Genomic DNA, 20,900 nt, shown 5'->3' on the forward strand with positions numbered 1-20,900 from the left:
TGATGAGAATAACGGCTCCCAAGTGGAGCAAAGTGGCACTTGTGATGTAGGTGATGAAATTCCTCCTCAAGCCATAAGAAGAATGGGTGTTGGTTTTATCCTACCCATTGAGGAACCCCTTGTGGCCGAAGGAGAAGGACAATGCTCCACTCAAGTGGAGCCATCACCAACCCAAGGCCCACACGCTTCCGAAGAACAAAGTGAAGGCCCTCAACCTCATGAACAAGACCAAGGGCAAGATCATGCTCAAGACGGTGGGGACACACCAAGTGATGCCCAAGGTCAAGTTCTCTCTTCCGAGCAAGTTCAAGATCAAGAACAAGCTCAAGATGATCAAGTGACCGCTCGGCAACTCACCTCCGAGGAGGAATTGGAGCGTCGTGCCGCCAAGATTGCTTCCAAGCTCTCCACCAAGGGCCATCTCATGAAGAATGTGCTTGGAAGCATTCAAAAGGGGGTAAGCACTCGTAGACAATTGGCAAACTATTGTGAACATCACGCGTTTGTCTCTTGTGTGGAACCCCAAAAGGTATATGAAGCTCTCGAAGATCCGGATTGGCTCAATGCCATGCATGAAGAACTCAACAACTTCGAGTACAACAAGGTGTGGAGATCAGTGCCAAGGCCAATGGGGAACCACAATGTCATTGGAACCAAGTGGATATTCAATAACAAGCAAGATGCTCATGGTATCATCATCCGCAACAAGGCACGATTGGTGGCACAAGGCTACTCCCAAGTCGAGGGTATCGACTATGGTGAAACCTTTGCTCCCGTTGCTCGCCTTGAATCTATTCGTTTGTTGATTGCTTATGCTTCTCATCACAACTTTAAGTTGCAACAAATGGATGTGAAGAGTGCTTTTCTTAATGGTCTTATTAATGAGTTGGTGTATGTCAAGCAACCCCCCGGGTTCGAGGATCCCTACTTTCCCGATCATGTGTATCAACTCGATAAGGCACTCTATGGCCTTAAACAAGCCTCACGTGTGTGGTATGACCACCTTACCGAGTTGTTACAAGATCGTGGGTTTGAAGTTGGGCTAATCGACCCCACTCTTTCTACTAAGAAGGTCAAAGGGGAGTTGTTTGTGTGCCAACTATATGTTGATGACATTATCTTTGGTTCCCCTAACAAAGCTTTCAATGAGGAATTTGCCGCACTCATGACCTCAAAGTTCAAGATGTCTTCCATGGGAGAGTTGAAGTTCTTTCTCGGTTTCTAAGTAAAGCAAAGAAGAGAAGGAACTTTCATCAACCAAGCCAAATACACTCAAGACATGCTCAAGAGATTCAAGCTAAGTGATGTCAAGCCGGCGTCCACTCCAATGCCCACCAAGTGCCAACTTGACATTGATCCCAATGGTAAAGCGGTGGATCAAAAGGTATATCGCTCCATGATTGGTTCATTACTTTACCTTTGTGCATCTAGACCGGATATCATGTTGAGTGTGGGAATTTCTGCACGTTTTCAAGCCGCACCTAAGGAAAGCCACTTTGTGGCGGTCAAGCGGATCTTTCGATATTTGGCTCATACCCCAAACTTTGGCTTATGGTACCCAAGAGGAGCAAACTTCAAGCTTGTAGGGTATTCGGACTCGGATTGGGCGGGAGACAAAGTGGATAGGAAGTCCACTTCCGGAGGGTGCCAATTCCTTGGTTTCTCTTTGGTAAGTTGGTCTTCTAAAAAGCAAAGTTGTGTGTCTCTCTCGTCCACCGAAGCGGAGTATGTGGCGGCCGGGAGTTGCTGTGCACAACTCTTATGGATGAGGCAAACTTTAAAGGATTACGGTGTCATTTGTGACAAAGTGCCTCTTTGGTGTGACAATGAAAGTGCCATCAAGATTTCTCTCAACCCAGTGCAACACTTCAAGACGAAGCATATTGAGATTCGGTATCACTTCCTCCGGGATCATATTAGGCGAGGGGAGATTGAGCTCAACTATGTCAACGCTCATGATAACCTTGCAGATATTTTCACGAAGCCGTTGGATGAAGCAAGATTTCGCGAGTTAAGGCATGAGCTAAATATCATTGATTCGAGCAATGTTGCTTGAACACTTGCACTCCCCACCATACTCAACTTGTTATCTTGTTTAGGTGTAGGCATGGACATAGGGGGAGTGTTGTTCTCTTAATGAACTCTCCCTCCCCTTATTATGCATAAATTGATCAACTCTTTCACATTAGCCATTTTCGATGGTACTTGTGCTTCAAAGACGAGTTTTGGTCATGGGCCCAAGGATAATTCTTTGCGGTGCCATACCAATTGACTCAAACATAGGTGGCTCCGGCCACCGCCCTCTCCTTTGGAGAGGCTGTGTCTTGTGGTTGGTCCTTGTTGTCTCTTGCTTCTCTTTCTCTCTGCTTTGTCTTAGTCTCCTTTTCTTGCCTTTTTGTTTTTCCTTTCTCTTTGAGCTAAGACTCGTGTGTCTAGTCTTTGGGGTATTGCCTGGGCGGTACTACCGCTGGTGGTGCGCGGTACTACCGCTTATGTTGACAAGCGGTACTACCGCCCACCCGAGCGGTACTACCGCTGGGGGGCGGGATCAGGGGGTTATGTCGGGGCAGGGGGAGGTTTCTCCTCCCCCATACCCATTCACACCGCCCCTCGTCCCTCTTCCTCTCTCCAGCGACTCCTCGCCGCGGGAGGGCTCTGGCGGGCCGCCGTCTCCGGGCCATCCCTCTCCATTCCCTTCGGTGGAGTCGATCCCCACCTCGTCCTCTTGCCATGGATGCCGGTATTGCCCTCGTTCCTTCTCTCTTTTTGTCTAGTTCTCAGATCTAGCGTTTTTGGGGCAATAGTGGTTGCATCTCTAGATTTTTGGCTAAATCTCGACTTGAGTAGTTTGGAGAAGGCGTCTAGACTGTGTGGATTAAGTTTTGGTGGGATTATTTTTGAATTTGGCAGTCCGGTAGTGCCGGATCTGACCACGGCAGTAGGAACCGCCGGTTCCCAGTCTCGCGCGGTACTACCGCTCCCGCTGGAGCGGTACTACCGCTTGCGCGGTACTGCCGCCTATGGCCAGCGGTACTACCGCTGCCTGCCAGATTCCATCATTCCTCTACCACTGTTTGATCCATGTTGTTTTGTTTGGAGGCTTACGCTTTTTCTTTCGTGTTGGTTTTTCTGTTCGTGTGTTTGGTTCCAGGTGGTGAACGTCCTGAGGAGCAAGTCCGCCGTGTCAACCCCGGTCGTGCAACATCAAAGCGCTACCGCACCTCTGAGTCAGTAGGTGCTTCCTCGAGTGCGGCACCTCCGCCTCCACACTAGAAGAAACTTGCCAACAGGCCGAAGCCAAGGGGCAAGACTGTGACTGAGTTGTCTACTAAGGAGTTCTGGGAAAGGTGTCGCCGCAACCCCTATGCGGAAGACCAAAAACCCAATTTTGTCAACGCCCCATTCTGGAACCGCTTTCAGTTTGCCATCTACTTTGATGTGATCAAGGCCAAGAAGAATCTCTATGTTGATGTTCGCTCCATCGACACGGATGCCATGGAAAAGGATCCTGAATACTTTGGTGAAGCTCTTCAGATGTGTGCTCAGCTAAACATTCTCAGAATCATGTAGTTCAACAAGGACTTTGATGCAGATTTGATGGCTCAATTCTATGCTACTGTCCATCTTGGCACTGATGAAGAAAGGACTCTGACCTGGATGACAAATGGCAAGTTACTGTCTGTCAAGTGGAAGGCCTTCATGGAGTTACTTCAGGTGGAAGATCGCCGTCTTGAGACTCCTGTCAGCTTTCGCCCTCACCGCAACGTCAACTCCACTCACAAGTAAGCCCTCTGGCCCTATTGCACTGTGAAGGTTCACCCTGTGACTAAGAAGGAAACCTATGAGTTGTCTACCTACCTGGACATCCTTCATCGTGTCTTTCGAGAGACCCTCTTTCCTCGCATTGGGAATCTGGATATGGTCCACTCCTATCTCGTGGATATGCTTCTCTTCTGCCAGCATGAGAAGGAAGCAAACACTGGCGAGTCCCTGGACATTTCTCATGTTATGTGGTCTGAACTTCTCACTGCCATTTCTGAGCGCAAGTGCCCGATCTATGGTCCGTTCATCATGCTGCTCATTGAGAAGGCATGGGCACGTGTCCATCCCCAGGTGATGCTGGAAACTGGAGAATTGGTTTCTCATGAGATCAGGCGTCTGAGGAAGAAGGACAGTTGGGGCGTCCCAGCCCCTAAATCCGGGGGTCCATCTACTGCTGCTGACATGGAGACCGAGGATGGGGCTGAGGCCGATGATGACGATGAGGATTATGAGCCTTCTGGGACAGAGCCCTCTTGGGCAAAGAAGATCAAGCGCAAGATGAAGAAGCTCTTCTGCATGGAGTCTCGTGGTCAGTACATGACTCATGTGGCTGAGAAGAAGGCCAGGGGCGTCACAAGGAGCTCATGCGTCAGCTAGGTGCGACCGTTGTCAGTGGGTCTGAGGGCCAGATCACTGAGGAAGAGGAGTGGATTCAGCAGCACTGTCCGTGGACCGATTCCGACACCGAGCAGTTTTTGACTGAGGATGGCAGTGCAGATAACCCTGCTGGGATGTGATGAGAGAGCTCCTCAGTTTGCCTTCACCTGGAGCCGTAGCGTCGCTCTTTGCCCTTTTGGTGTCTCGATGCCAAAGGGGGAGAGAGCTTAGGGATTTGCTTTATGGTGTGCTTTATGGTGTCGTCGTTTTCTGTGTTGTGTCGTTGTGTTTTCTCGCGATTTGCCTTGTTTGGTTGTGTGCCAGTGAGACCTAAGTTCCAGATATATGGTGTAAGGCATATGCTACCTTATCTTTATCTGTCTTTCTAGTACTTTGGTATCTTATGAGTTGCTTGTCTATCCTGTTATATTACCTGCTCTCATGTATCCTATGCTTAGGTTGTTGGCCTATAAAATATAGGGGGAGTGTTGATCCTAATGTGTGTGTCCTACATTCCAAAGGCACTACCAACTAGGTGCACACATTCAGGGGGAGCCCGTCTATATTTTGTAGTTCTAAGTATCTTTACTTTCATGATATATCCTTGTGCAAATCCCTGGTTGTCATCAATCCACCAAAAAGGGGGAGATTGTTAAGGCATATCTCTCTAGATGCAGTTTTGGTGATTGATGACAACATGTTTGCGGACTAATCGTGTGCTTTGAGCATTTCAGAGATTCATCATTTGGCACGAGACGATTTCTTTCCCCTCGGAGTGTCATTCAAGACGGTGTAGCTCTTTCGCTTCTTTTGGTGGATTAGTTTCGTAGGAGTCACCGTACTATCAAGAGGGGGTCCGCTTTGGTAAGGCTAGGGTGGAATCAACACGTACACATCCTCTTTACACCCTCTGAGCCTTTCCGCTTCTTTGGAGATATCTTTCCTCTCTCTTTGGGCTGAGTCTGGTCCCAGCGGTAGTACCGCTCCGCAGCGGTAGTACCGCCGGTGGGTCCTCAGCAGTAGTACCGCTACGGTACCAGGCCCCTACCGCGTCGACTCGAGGGGTCTTTTTCGTGTCGGATTGTACGGTACTTCGCAGCGGCAGTAGAGCGGCAGTACCGCTCATGAGCGGTAGTACCGCCCTACCACCGCGGCAGTACCGCCCAAGTCCGTATCTCCCTTTGCTCTCCAATCTCCATGGTAGTACCGCCAGGGGAGCGGTAGTACCGCTGCCTTGTGCGGTAGTACCGCCCTCTGCGGGGCTGTTGTGGGGGGTAACGGTTGGATTGTTCCCCCACTATATAAAGATGTCTTCTTCCCCATAGTTGACCTACCTCTTCCCCCAAAAGCTCCATTGTTGCTCGAAGCTCCATTTTCGCCCGATCTCTCTCCCTAGCCAATCAAACTTGTTGATTTGCTCGAGATTGGTTGAGAAGGCCCCGATCTACACTTCCACCAAGAGAAATTTGATTCCCCCCCCACTTATCCCTAGCGGATCTTGTTACTCTTGGGTGTTTGAGCACCCTAGACGGTTGAGGTCACCGCGGAGCCATAGTCCATTGTGGTGAAGCTTTGTGGTGTCGTTGGGAGCCTCCAATTAAGTTGTGGAGATTGCCCCAACCTTGTTTGTAAAGGTCCGGTCGCCGCCTTCAAGGGCACCAATAGTGGAATCACGGCATCTCGCATTGTGTGAGGGCGTGAGGAGAATACGATGGCCCTAGTGGCTTCTTGGGGAGCATTGTGCCTCCACACCGCTCCAACGGAGACGTACTTCCCCTCAAAAGGAAGGAACTTCGGTAACACATCCTCGTCTTCACCGGCTCCACTCTTGGTTATCTCGTCCCTTTACTTTCGCAGGCTTACTTGTGTTAAATCCCTTGCTTGCTTGTGTGCTTGTTGTCATTGCATCATATAGGTTGCTCACTTAGTTGCATATCTAGACAACCTACTTTGATGCAAAGTTTAAATTGGTAAAGAAAAGCTAAAAATTGTTAGTTGCCTATTCACCCCCCCTCTAGTCAACTATATCGATCCTTTCACCGTGGATACGGCTAGCCATGGAAAGTGAAAGAATGGTGGAAAAAGGAATAAACTTTATTTTCTCTTTGGGAACCGCCTATGGCATATCTAGCATAGAAGTGTTGGGAACTCTAAGTCATTTTCGTTGGTGGGATGGATACACCTCCCAAAATGTTTTTATCTCTAATTTTTCGCTTTGAGCTCTGGCACCTCTACAAATCCCTACTCCCCTCTGCGAAGGGCCTTTCTTTTACTTTATGCAATTTTTATTTTTGAAATTTGAGTCTCCATCTTCTCTCATAAAAAGCACCAACTAGGAGGCAATATGACCGTGCTCAAGTATTGGGCGTAGTTAATATTCGAGTGTGTTTCATGAATGGATGAATGTTTGAGCATGATGGGCTAGGGATAACTTATTTTAGCGTTGATATTTTGAAAGACACGGTTGCTTGTTGATATGCTTGATTATCTAAATTATTATGTCAAAACTAGACTATTGCTTTGAATCACATAAAAGTCCAAATGTCCATGCTATAAAGAAAAGAATATGTTATGACTTGATGAACAACACTCCACATCAAAAATTCTGTTTTTATCACTTACCTACTCGAGGACGAGTAGGAGTTAAGCTTGGGGATGTTGATATGTCTCCAATGTATCTATAACTTTTGATTGTTCCATGTTGTTTTATTATCAATCTTGAATGTTTTATAATCATTTTATATCATTTTTTGGTACTAACCTATTGACATAGTGCCAAGTGCCAGTTGCTGTTTTTTACATCACAGGAAATCAATATCAAACGAAGTCCAAATGCCACGAAACTCCATGATGATTTTTTATGGTCCAGAAGGAAGGCAATAGGCCCTGGTTGCACCTGGGGGTGCCCCGAGGGGGGGCACAACCCACCAGGGGGCGCCAGGAGGCCCAGGCGTGCCCCGAGGGGGGGCACAACCCACCAGGGGGCTCTAGGAGGCCCAGGCGTGCCCTGGTGGGTTGTGCCCACCTCGGGTGCCCCACAGACCACCTCTTTGCTCTATAAATACCCCAATATTCCAGAAACCTAGGACGGTCGACGAAATATTCATCCAGCCGCCACAGAGTCCAGAACCACCAGATCCAATCTAGACACCATCACGGAGGGGTTCACCACTTCCATTAGTGCCTCTCCGATGATGCGTGAGTAGTTCCTTGTAGACCTTTGGGTCCGTAGTTAGTAGCTAGATGGCTTTCTCTCTCTCTCGCTGAATTCTCAATACAATGGTCTCTTGGAGATCCATATGATGTAACTCTTTTGCAGTGTGTTTGTTGGGATCTGATGAACTTCGAGTTTATTATCAGTTATATCTTTTTATATCCATGAAAGTTATTTGAGTTTCTTTGATCTCTTCTATGCATGATCACTTATAGCCTCGTATTTCTTCTCTGATATTTGGGTTTTGTTTGGCCAACTTGATCTATTTATCTTGCAATGGGAAGAGGTGCCCGGTAGTGGGTTCGATCTTACGGCGCTCGATCCCAGTGACAGGAAGGGAAACGACACGTATGTATCGTTGCTACTAAGGATAAAAAGACAAGAACTATATCTACCGCCATATAGATAAACGGATATTGTCTACATCATGTAATCGTTCTTATTGCATTACTTCGTTTTTCCATGAACTTAATACACTAGATGCATGCTGGATAGCGGTCGATGTGTGGAGTAATAGTAGTAGATGCAGGCAGGAGTCGGTCTACTAATCTTGGACGTGATGCCTATGTAATGATCATTGCCTGGATATCGTCATAATTATTTGAAGTTCTATCAATTGCCCAACAGTAAATTTTTTACCCACCGTTTGTTATTTTTCTCGAGAGAAGCCACTAGTGAAACCTACGGCCCCCGGGTCTTCTTTCTCATATATTTGCCTTGCGGTCTACTTTTCTTTGCATTTTTATTCAGATCTATTAAACCAAAAAAAATACAAAAATACCTTGCTGCGTTTTATCTTTATTTATTTTATTTGACATTCGATCTATCAATCTACTACAATTTATCTCATGGACGCTTGCCTATCTTGAGGCGCCGTACCCCGGAAGGGATTGACAACCCCTTTAACTCGTCGGGTTGCGAGGTGTTGTTGTTTGTGTGCAGGTGATGTTTGTGTTGTGTTGCTTGGTTCTCCTACTGGTTCGATACCTTGGTTTCATAACTAAGGGAAATACCTACCGTCGCTGTGCTACATCATCCCCCCCTCGCTGGGGGAATACCGACGTAGTTCCAGCTGCCATCAGTCCTCGGGAGCGCTTTGCTTTATATAAGAGTTCGTCCAGGCCTGTCCTTTGCTACAAAAAGGATTGGGCCACCTTGGTGTACCTTGTTTACTTTTGTTACTTGTTACCCGTTACGAATTATCTTATCACACAACTATCTGTTACTGATAATTTCAGTGCTTGCAGAGAATACCTTGCTGAAAACCACTTGTCATTTCCTTCTGCTCCTCGTTGGGTTCGAGACTCTTATCGAAAGGACTACGATAGATCCCCTATACTTGTGGGTCATCAGCCATCGGAGCGTGGATACTGGCGGTTGTACCGCTTTAGTTACCGCCCCAATCACCGTGAGTAGGGTGATTCCACTCGGGTCTTAGGTGCGGTATCGGGTGGTGGTTATGCGGTAGTTCCGGTGTTTCTTTATAAACCGGTACTGTCAAGCCACACCCGTCGGTTGTACCGTGGCGGTTCTCCGTGTGCACATATATGCCTTGGGCGGTTGTACCGCCCAGTGTATTTTTGTGTGTAACGGTTGGATTTGGGAATGCACTATATAAGGAGGTGGTTCTTCCACCTCCCACCTACCTCTTGGCTCGCTCTCTCTCTCTCCTCCATTGTTTCCCTAAGCTCGTTCTTGCCCAATCTCCTTCTAGCCAACCAAACTTGTTGATTTGCTAGGGATTTAGGGAGGAGACCTATATCTACACTTTCACTAATAGAAATTTGATTCCCCATATTTTCACTTGTGTATCTTGTTACTCTTGGGTGCTTGGGCACTCTAGACGGAAGAGTTCACCTCGGAGCCAAAATTCATTGCGGTGAAGCTTCATGGTGGTGCTGGGAGCCTTCAATTAAGTTGTGGAGAGAGACCCAACCTTGTTTGTAAAGGTTCTGGTTGTCGCCTTCAAGGGCATCGCTAGTAGAATCGCGACACCTTGCATTGCACAAGGTTGTGAGGAGAATAAGGTGGTCCTAGGGACATTTGGGGAGCATTATGCCTCCACGCCTCTTCAATGGAGACGTACCTACCTCAAAGGAGGGAAGTCCGGCAACACATCCTCGTCTCCATCAACTCCACTTGCGGTTAATTCGTGCCTTTACTTTGTGCAATATTTTATTGTCTATTTACTCTTGCTTGAACTTGTTCTTGTGTTGCTTGTCATATAGGTTGTCCATCTAGTTACATATCCAGACAACCTACTTTCTTGTTGAACCTAAAATTTGGTAAAGAGGCTAAAAATTGTTAGTCACGTATTCACCCCATCTAGTCGATCATACCTTTTAGATGCGTTTTTGGCTTGTTTGGCTAGCTAGGCTGCACCAAAATATTGGCTCACACGAACCCCAAAGCACTTTTCAACCAGGCCTGTGAGGAACGTCCCAATCAGTAGTTTCCACTTAGTGAGGCTCTCCTCGTGTAGTCAGGCTCACATCATCTGCGTCCAGTTCATCATCGCTTTGGATCTGTTATGCCCTTGTGTTTGTATGTATCACACAATGTTAAGAGTGGTTAGGGTGGTTGCTAATAAGCTCACCACATTGGGGTGCAACCGTGCAAGGTAACTACATCGGGTCGAATGTGAGCAACCAAACAAGCGCAGTGCATCAGTCCAACCCCAAATCACAAAACACGGGCAACCAAGCGCTGGTGGGTTAGTTGCTGCCCTAATGCAACTTGTGCTCTATGGCCAACCAAACAATGCGTGACATGGCCTATAGTCTGTATTAGCTCAGCCAAGTTGAATTGGTGATGCAAGGGAGCAAAAATCGGTGAAGGTAACCACACATGCCCTTAACAGTCGAGATAAGCCTTCGAGCTCGTGTTTTCCATCTGGGTCCTCTTTTATGATTCTTGTTGCTCCCAAAAATAATGGCTATATTACCTATAGATGTAGTAGGGAGTCTAGAGACCTTGTCGAGAGCAAATCATGCGCACTATCAGATTTAATGATTACTACACGGCGAAAGTGAAGGGAAGACCTGTGAAAAAAGTGTGTATCCTAGCTGTGCCAACAATACCACACAAAGCAACATTTCCTATATTGATATGTTGACCACCCCCTTCGAATTATGAGCAACAACGCTAGCACTACCACTCGCAGGCCCGGGCCTAGGGGTGTGCAACCTGTGCATAAGGCATAAGGCACAAGGCCCCCGGGTCACGGGGGCCCCGAAACGCTAATGCTACATGTATGTCTTTGTATTGATTTTTTTCTAGGAGAAAAAAGACTACGGCGCTAGTCTACATGCATATACGACTTCAACCCATTTGGGGGAGTCCAGCAGGCCGACACGGCACACCTCGTAATCCCACCTTGCCACCTGGAACGCCTGCACTCTTCGCCTGTTTGCTAGTAGCCGGTTCGTATATGGGGATGCCCTAAAAAAATTCTGGACGAGCTCCAGCCCCCACGATCCGCCGTGCGATTGAGTTGAGGTCGCACCTGCCTTCGTCCATGAGTTCGACCTAGACGCACCTCGCCTCCTTCTGAAATTGTGAGCTGGGGCTTCTTTAACTCTTTCTCCCATAATAAATCAGTGATTGATCCTGGATTGTGATTGATTCAGTGGCCGGTGAAAATTCCTTTTTCACAAAGTAGAGCACATGGTCGAAGTGCCGGATAAGGAGAAGATGGATGTAAACTGCAAGAGTTCACGTCCGGGAGCCCGGACAAAGTTTATTCATCTCATTTTCTGTGGTTCTTCTTTGATGTGTATTCCTTTAATTTTGTTCTTTTCGACATTTTTTATAGGTGTGCATCAATCATTTTAGACGTCTAGTGTTAAATGGTGTCTAGACACTGCATGGTGTCTATTTTTCTAGTAAGATAAGCCTCATTTTATAATTTCGCACAGGGCCCGGATTTTCCCGGCCCAGCCCTGCCATTCGTAGTATAAAACCCGAGTCTAGTGTGAAAGTAATCACACCGAGACAACATACATAGTCTAAAGGTAAATGCAACAAGATTTATTTTGGCAAATAAATGAATATGATATATTCCTTGATATATTTGCTTGATGGAGTTTCCTTTCCCGTTTGTGAGCTACTTTGTTGACTTTCTTCTTAATCATAACTTCCATTGTCATTCTAGGCTAAGATCACAATTCTTGCCAACGTGTAAACTAAAATTGGTACTTATATTCACATGGTCTACATTTATTGTTTCCCCCCACATATATAGTATATACGCATGGAATCTCAGTTGCTTTAACTTGGATGTTCATTTTTGTTGGGATGATTTGTGATGTTTATTTGAAGATATAGATGGCTTGTGACATAAAAAGAGGTTACACCAAATTTATTATCGGAACGGGTTGGCCCATGCATTAGTTGGCGTGCATAAGTTCCTAATTAGTTGCAAATGCATCTGCATATTAAAGTGCTTCTTGATTCTATGCGTGCATGAAAAGAGTGACCTTTTTGTCATCTATAGTCGAATGAATAGTTGTAATGCGCGAGTTAGCTATTGGATGCACTTTAATGTTGTTATAGTTAGGTAGAATCTAAACAAACATGGTCAATAAAACTACAACACGCTATTGGTACTATAGCGAAATTTAAGCTGTGACATGTTGCCTTTCTTTTTAGGACGTTCAATGGTAGTTGGTAAAGAATATAGTCATGCATCCATGGTGACATAACATGACATGCATCATATATAAACAAAGTGTTGTCTCTTCATTTTAATGGTATTTTCTAGGGACAATCATGCTCATAGTTTCTTTTCTCATACGAAGGACAATCGTCTATTTGTTTCGGGCCTGAAACATCTTCCACGTGGTTATTGTGTACCCTCTGCATTTTAGAGGGGTAGAGTGACGGTTGTTGGCTGGGTAGGCGGCGCACTGACACTAGACCCTCAGGATAAGGAACAGTGTGGGAGATCGACGACAACCCGATGGTCGATGACGATGCTCCGGTGGCCGGGCGACGCTTGACGACGAGGGATGGAGCGAACATGGGACATCAGGGGGCCGCTGGGTGAAACGTGGTCCCCATAGTCTTGGGGAAGTATTGGGTGATAAAAAAGAGATGAAAAAAATAAATTTATCGAAACAAGTTTTTTTTGCCAAACTTCCTCAATACAGACTAAATTGCCCGAGATGTTCTTACCACCCCTTTTCTTTGTGGCTAATTCTTAACTTCGGTATATTGGGGAAGAACTTTTTGGGATGGAACTTACTAGATGTTTTATTTTTAAACTTAACTTACTAGATAATGTTATTCTGATGCAAAACAAACTTGGTGTCAACAAAGGAGTATCACTGCCGTGCCAAGTCGCTTGGAGTGAGAAGTGAAAATGATGCTAACCCTAACAGGACGTTCATTTTTCTCAATGTATGACACCTTGCATATTCCTCTCACGCTGTTATTGTTTTCTCATCATGGATTTCTTGTCACCTTCACGAAAACCAAACCGTGGCGATTCAACCGAGGACAACTTAGCGATAAAACCCCAAGATTAGCGTAAATAAAACTCTGGACTCACAAAAATGCGTGCACCCGGAGGCCTATAAGAAGGGGGCGCAGATCTGATGCCGAAGGTAGTTGTTAGCGTCGCGGAAAAAAAAACAAAAATAAAAAAAGTGGGGCGAGGAAGAAACCGAAACACTCACACAGAACACCACACCCCCCACCCCGGCGACACACCACCCCTCCCGCCCCAAATCTCAGATCAGAGCGCCGGGAGATCTGCCATTTCCGGGTGGAGGGATCGAGCCCCGCGCTTCTCGAGTAAGGATTCTGCCTCCCCATCCCCTTCCCTTCCTTCGGCCGCAGCTTTTTCGGGGGGACGCGCGATCTGGCGCGGGTTTTTGGCGCGAGCAGCTGCGATTTGGGGGCGGGTTCGTTGGTCGGTTTGCTGGATTTAGGAGAGTTTCCGGGGTGCGGAGCTGCGCTCCTGGTGCACTCCCTGACGGGGCTCCGTGGAGGAGCATCCGGACTATGAGCAGGGCAGGGTTGTGTGTAGCAGAGCGTCCGGGATCAGCAGGGTTGTGTGTAGCAGAGCGTTCGGGATCAGTAGGGTTGCTGCGTCGCGTAGTGTTTGTTGTCTATCAGCTTTGCAAGTAGAGGCACGAATTCGGATTCGTGGGTGGATTACTGGGCTAGGAGGGGTTTGGGGTTAGAGCTGCGTTGTTGGAGCAGTTGTTGCTGTTATTCCGTGGAGGAACAACATTCGCTTCTCACGAGTAGCTGCATCCGGCTTGTTTTTAGCGGAGCAGAAAGAAACAGTAGGGCTCATGTATCATATGTTGCTAGTTGCGTTCAGAACCAGTAGGGCTCAGGTAAATAGTAGTAGTGTGCGCTGTTTACACAAATTTCTGCTTAATCTTGGGGCATTTTATTTAACTCAGGTGCAAGCAGCACCATCTTTGCTCACTGTGTAATCATCTGAAATGGCTTTAATTCCTTACTGCAGTTAAATCCTGGGCTCTGTATCTTGTGTGGATGGCATTTGTGCCTCAGAGACTGTAGCTCACCAAGTGTTGATTTGAACCTGTGAAGATAGAGATGGGTTCTCCGAGAAAATCCGACAAGAAGGCCGCCTTAGACTTTGCAGCATGGGGTTTCAATATCACCTCATCCGTTGGGATCATCATGGTCAACAAAGCCCTAATGGCTACACATGGATTCAGTTTTGGTATGTTTTTAGCTTTGGTAAAGAATTATGTAGTCACATACATCATTAATTCAATCTATTGACATCTTGTTCTTCACTTTTGGCAGTGAGTAGGATTATGTTATGCTGTATTTTGTTCTGTATCTTTCAACTTCTGTCTGACTTCAATTTGACTATCGTAGGCTTCTCCTTCTGAATTGCGCATTAGTATTGCTCTGCTGATTTTAGTGTACGAAGGGATCAGGAACTTATTTTATACCTTTTGTGATCCCAAAATGGTACTGCAAATTCCATCCATGTAAATGCTAGATGCTCTTTTGTTGATAATATTTTACAGATGAGTACGTCAGCGTTTGACCAACTCATACAAATTTTCCCCCACTAGATTTACTTTTATGGTGATCTGAGAGTTAGGGATTTGACTGTTAGGCAATCCTAGGTGTCTGCTGCTATGCTAACCTGCTTGGCGTAAACTTGGGATGCGTCTGTTGAACATAAGAAGCATGCTAATCTAATATGATTTATTGTTATACTAGGTAGCGATAACTTACAAGTTCTATAAGGTTTTGCACTGACCCTCAACAAACTGCACATATGTTAAAACCTGGATACACTCCTGCCATGTCACTGATTATGATTTATGCCTTTTGCAGCCACAACATTAACTGGCCTTCATTTATTGACAACGACCTTGATGACTATTGTGTTTCGGTGGTTAGGCCTGAGCCAGCCCTCTCACTTACCGCTACCAGATCTGATTAAGTTCGTAATCTTTTCAAATTTGTCGATCGTTGGCATGAATGTGAGCTTGATGTGGAATTCTGTGGGGTTTTATCAGGTCAGTGTAGTTTCTGACTTTCTGTTACCTAAGCTATGTATCTTTGCATCATTAGCTCTTAATTAATTCTTTTCTCTTGTTCAGATAGCAAAGCTGTGCATGATACCCGCGTCATGTCTTCTGGAAGTTGTCTTTGATCGTGTACATTATTCACGGGACACAAAGCTGAGCATAATGGTTGTACTTGTAGGCGTTGCAGTTTGCACTGTTACTGATGTCAGTGTGAATGCAAAAGGCATGCTTGCAGCTGTTATAGCTGTCTGGAGCACAGCTTTCCAACAATATGTAAGTTGAAATTCCTATACTGTATGGTTACTTGTATATGTCTTCCAAGTCAGTAGAATCCTGTTGCTGAAAGACAAATCACACACACACACACAAAAATAATAATAATCATGATAGTGTTACAATGCTTACCTATTAGAGGACTTGAAACAATGATCAGATAAGAGGCCAATCTTTATAATGTTTACAGACATTAAGAACATAATCATTCCAGTTTTGAAGTATGCAATGCATTCTGTTGTTTAATCCCATGACTGCATGTTATTTGACTATGTTTGCTGCCATTCTGTTATTTGTTCTTATCATGTATTGGAAAGAGTACACGCTTGAAATTCTGTTAATTCTTTTTTCCCTTTTTTTGCAGTATGTTCATTACCTCCAGCGGAAGTACTCTCTGAACTCATTCAATCTCCTAGGCCACACTGCTCCAGCCCAAGCAGGTTCCCTCCTGTTAGTAGGGCCCTTTGTGGATTACTTGTTGACTGGCAAAAGGGTGGATCACTTCAATTTCACATCGCTTTCTCTGGTAAGAAATCAATATTGTAACAGTGTTTCATGTCCCTGAACCGATGGTGATCTATGTTGCAGGTTCTGTAAAAAGCAATTGATTTAGCTGGTTTATGTTTGCTTAGAGATAAGGTGGGAAATGGCCAGCGATTTAGGAAACATTATCGTGGAAAACTTCTGTTGCGCTGCTTTGTTGTATCTCATGTTTAGTTGAATTAGTGGCTTTTCATTTCCTCACATGACTAGCTTGACTAGAATTTTGATATTAGTGTTTTCAAGATTAGTTTGTCTATACATTCCACCTCTTTATCTTGTCATCTATCTTATCATTGCATTTTGTGACTGCAGTTATTCGTCGTACTCTCATGCATCATCGCCATCGGCGTTAATCTGAGCCAGTTCATCTGCATCGGCCGGTTCTCTGCTGTATCTTTCCAAGTCTTAGGCCACATGAAGACTGTGCTGGTCCTGTTCCTTGGCTTTCTCTTCTTTGGCAAGGAGGGCCTGAACCTTCACGTAGTCCTTGGGATGATCCTCGCTGTTCTTGGAATGATGTGGTATGGGAACGCATCAGCCAAACCAGGCGGCAAAGAGCGTCGGAGTGTCCTCCCAGTGAGGTCCGAGAGGCACAATGGAGGTTCAGAAGACAAGGATGGTGGTGAGAAGTGATTTTTGCAATCGGTAGCTGCAGTGCGTGCATATTTTTTCCCTTGAGGTTTCTGGTGACACACAACACAGCCGAAGGAAGACAGTCTGGTATTGTTCTTGATAGAGGTTACTACAGAAGCTGAACCTTACCCTAGGAACTCGGCACCGTTCTCGTTATAGGTTACATACATTACCGTCACATTTTTTCGATACATTCATAGTCACCAGGTGTTTTACAAGGTTTGAGTATAGTATAATCCTTTAGAAGTAAGTCGTATGTGAAGGTTGTGGAATTGTGGTGAAGATTGTTGGAAGTTAAGGCATTGTTTTGATCTTATGGAAGTATGGACTACACGTTAGGATCATTTCTGAATTGTCATGACTGAATGTAATTCATTATCAGGGTTTTATAGACCATATTTTCACTCATTTGTATCATGTTATTGTGTATACTTGCTATATATTTCCTGATACACAGACGATGGACATCTCCCCTTTTCTTTCTGGGAGTAGTAACCATCGGTATATGCAGTCTCCAAGGAAAGCAAGTAGGGAGTATATTTATGGACAAATTATATGGACACGTTCATTGCATTTTTTTTTGCCATTGAACATGTTTACAACTCAGGAATTTCATTTAGGGCCATTTTGTTCCTGCATTTGCGGCCGCTCTAATCGGGCTCTAAGAGCAACTACAACCGCTACTCGCAGATGTGCACTCCTATACGTCCGCGTCCGTAGACAACGCCCCTTATTTCTACAAGCCGGACAACACCCCTTATTTCTACAAGCTTGAACATAGCAATAGAATCCATGCTACCCATGAAACGTGATCAACAATTATGTAGATACAAGCTTGAACATAGCAATAGTTAAATCCATGCTACCCATGAAACATGATCAACATTTATGTAGATACAAGCTTGAACATAGCAATAGTTAAATCCATGCTACCCATGAAACATGATCAACATTTATGTAGATACAAGCTTGAACATAGCAATAGCAAACAAATATACGATAGTAAACTACTCCCTCCGTTCCTAAATATAAGTCTTTTTAGAGATTTTAAATAGACTACCACATACGGATGTATATAGACATATTTTAGAGTGTAGATTCACTCATTTTGCTCTGTATGTAGTCACTTGTTGAAATCTCTAGAAAAACCTATATTTAGGAACGGAGGGAGTAGATGGATAGATGCTTGCGGAGGATATCACTGGCCTTCACCACTTCTTCGCCGGCGGTTGCAGTCTTTGGTGTAGGCATCAACGGCAGGAAGGGCGTTGTCGTTGTCATCGTCAGTGGAGGAGGAGCGGATCCCGGGAAAATGTATGGCGACGCGGGCCTGCTTCTTCGAGTCGAGCGAATTTCTTCGTGATGGCTGCCTTCTGCTTCGCGAGGCACTCGGACTCCTTATGCTGATTTGAAGCGCCTTCGCATTTTGCGGCGGCAGCGGCAATGGGTGCCCATCTCGGCCGAGGTGAAGGACCAACGGATGACGTCGGGTAGGATGTCATCATTGGCGGCGGGCGTAAGCGGATCTGCGAGACCCGCAACCGGACCTCCGACTCGGGCATTCGCGGGCACGAGCACCTGATGTGCCGTCTAGGAGGAACAGGGTTTGGAGGTACCGAGTGCCTGACTAAGGATTGCACGGAACACAACATGTGGGTTGTAGCTGCCCCCCTCCCCGGGAGGTTGCGAAGCTCGAGCTCCCACCAGTATCTATCCACAACCGATGAAGGGCAATGCGAAGGGTGAGCTCCACGTCGCCTGTGGCGGAGGAGCTGGATTCCTCCTTCAGGAGCGCAGTCGTTAGGTTCGCTGCCGGAGTTGGACATCATGTGGGGAGCGAAGGGGACATACAGTGGAGCAGAGCTCTCAAGAGTGGCTGTGGGCTAGGGTTTTGTTAAGGATAATTAACCCAGCGGTTAATCAGGGAAATCCCCGATTTCCCTCACGTGCGGTTGCAACCCCACCAACCGTCGCGACAGTTCCTTTCCTATCCCATCCCTTGCGAACCGGCGCATCCCAGGAGGCGCCTCTTCACCTTGTATATATAATCTATGAAAGATGATCAATAAAGACTACACAAGTTCATTCTGTTGTTGGTCTCTCGTTCCCTCTCGATTACTTACAACACGTTATCAACACGAGGTAATGAGTTGGATCTACTGCCCATGTGCAGACTATCTCTATTACTGTGAGATCCGTATGATCTTCAATGTGTTATGTTCCCACAATTGAGGTTGAGCATTTTCAAGTTATACACTTGAGTCAAATTTTTGCATTCTTATTACAAAACCATGATGGTTTTTAATTTACTTCTTGTAAATTAATTATCTCTGGCTTGCCCCTATAAGTAATCGACGGCTAACAATTTGAGGCTCTTGCCCTCAATGGCTACAACTTACTTAAGCGGGTCATGGACATCAAGATCAGTCTTGCATCCCATGGGATAGCGCGTGCAATCCAATCCACGCCACCAGGACGCAAAGGACCTCAAGGGTAATGGTTTGAAACTCACTTCAAACCCTCACCCTGACACCATCAAGCTATCACGAGACCCTATGAGCATGGAGAGCATGATGGTTGAATATGCATCAACCGACATGTTTGGAGACTATATACATTTAGTCCCTTAGTCTCCTTAGTGATCTATTTATTTATGTCCATTTATGATGTTCTAATAAGAACATGATCATTGTTGTCATCATATATTGTACATTGATACGTCTCCAACATATCTATAATTTATGAAGTCTTCATGCTATTATATTACCATTCTTGGATGTTTTACAATCATTTTATAGCAACTTTATATTATTTTACAATCATTTTATAACCAGTGCCCAGTGCCAGTTGTTGTTTTTTGCTTGTTTTTTACATTGCTGGAAATCAATATCAAACGGAGTCCAAACACCGCGGAACTTTTTGTGGATTTTTAATGGACCAGAGGACTCCCGATGGGCAAGAGCAGCACCTGGGGGGTGCCCCGAGGGGGGCACTGAAGGAAATATGCCCTAGAGGCAATAATAAAGTTGTTATTTATATTTCCTTATATCATGATAAATGTTTATTATTCATGCTAGAATTGTATTAATCGGAAACTTAGTACATGTGTGAATACATAGACAAAACAGAGTATCGCTAGTATGCCTCTACTTGACTAGCTCGTTAAACAAAGATGGTTAAGTTTCCTGACCATAGACATGTGTAATGATGTGATATGGACAAGACCCATCCGTTAGCTTAGCATAATGATCGTTAATTTTTATTGCTATTGTTTTCTTCATGACTTATACATATTCCTCTGACTATGAGATTATGCAACTCCCGAATACCGGAGGAACACCTTGTGTGCTATCAAACGTCACAACGTATCTGGGTGATTATAAAGATGCTCTACAGGTGTCTCCGAAGGTGTTTGTTGGGTTGACATATATCAAGATTAGGATTTGTCACTCCAAGTATCGGAGAGGTATCTCTGGGCCCTCTCGGTAATGCACATCACTATAAGCCTGGCAAGCAATGTGACTAATGAGTTAGTTACGGGATGATGCATTACGGAACGAGTAAAGAGACTTGCTGGTAACGAGATTGAACTAGGTATGATGATACCGACAATCGAATCTCGGGCAAGTAACATACCGATGACAAAGGGAATAAACGTATATTGTTATTGCGGTTTGACCGATAAAGATCTTCGTAGAATATGTAGGAACCAATATGAGCATCCAGGTTCCGCTATTGGTTATTGACCGGAGATGTGTCTCAGTCATGTCTACATACTTCTCGAACCCGTAGGGTCCGCACGCTTAACGTTCGATGACGACTTGTATTATGAGTTATGTGTTTTGGTGACCGAAGTTTGTTCGAAGTCCCGGATGAGATCACGGACATGACAAGGAGTCTCTAAATGGTCGAGAGGTAAAGATTGATATATTGGAAGGTAGTATTCGGACACTAGAAGGGTTCCGGAGTGTATTGGGTACATACCGGAGTATCGGAGGGGTTACCGGAACCCCCCGGGGAAAGATATGACCATAGGAGGGAGGCTAACCAGTCCACAAGGGGCTGGGACGCCCCCCTCAAGGAAGGAGGCCGAATTGGTTTAGGGAAGGGGGCCCCACCCCCTCTCCTTCCCCTTCTCCCTCTCCTTCCCCCTTTCCACCTCCATGAGAAGGAAAAGAAGGGGGGGGGGCGAATCCTACTAGGACTGGGAGTCCTAGTAGGACTCCCCCCTTATGGTGCGCCCCCTAGGGCCGGCCTCCTCTCTCTCCCTCCTTTATATACGTGGG

General features: G+C 45.6%; 1 protein-coding gene across 1 annotated transcript; it reads left to right on the top strand.

Annotated features, from left to right (window-relative positions):
- Positions 1 to 13,236: 13,236 nt before the first annotated feature.
- Positions 13,237 to 17,022, top strand: LOC109769939 (UDP-rhamnose/UDP-galactose transporter 6). Its single transcript, XM_020328642.4, has 6 exons — positions 13,237 to 13,429; positions 14,115 to 14,336; positions 14,969 to 15,153; positions 15,238 to 15,438; positions 15,803 to 15,964; positions 16,294 to 17,022. Exons 2-6 carry the CDS (start codon positions 14,207 to 14,209, stop codon positions 16,612 to 16,614), a joined length of 999 nt encoding a protein of 332 aa, XP_020184231.1. The 5' UTR covers positions 13,237 to 13,429; positions 14,115 to 14,206; the 3' UTR covers positions 16,615 to 17,022.
- Positions 17,023 to 20,900: the final 3,878 nt, after the last annotated feature.

The sequence above is a fragment of the Aegilops tauschii genome, chromosome 5, assembly GCF_002575655.3.
Source record: "Aegilops tauschii subsp. strangulata cultivar AL8/78 chromosome 5, Aet v6.0, whole genome shotgun sequence".
Classification (NCBI taxonomy): domain Eukaryota; kingdom Viridiplantae; phylum Streptophyta; class Magnoliopsida; order Poales; family Poaceae; genus Aegilops; species Aegilops tauschii.

Excerpts from the sequence above, each read along its gene's own strand:
- LOC109769939 (XM_020328642.4), top strand. The coding sequence starts at position 14,207 with ATGGGTTCTCCGAGAAAATCCGACAAGAAGGCCGCCTTAGACTTTGCA. Across the intron at positions 15,439-15,802 it reads GCACAGCTTTCCAACAATAT|TATGTTCATTACCTCCAGCG; the intron begins GTAAGTTGAAAT and ends CTTTTTTTGCAG. Across the intron at positions 15,965-16,293 it reads ATTTCACATCGCTTTCTCTG|TTATTCGTCGTACTCTCATG; the intron begins GTAAGAAATCAA and ends TTGTGACTGCAG.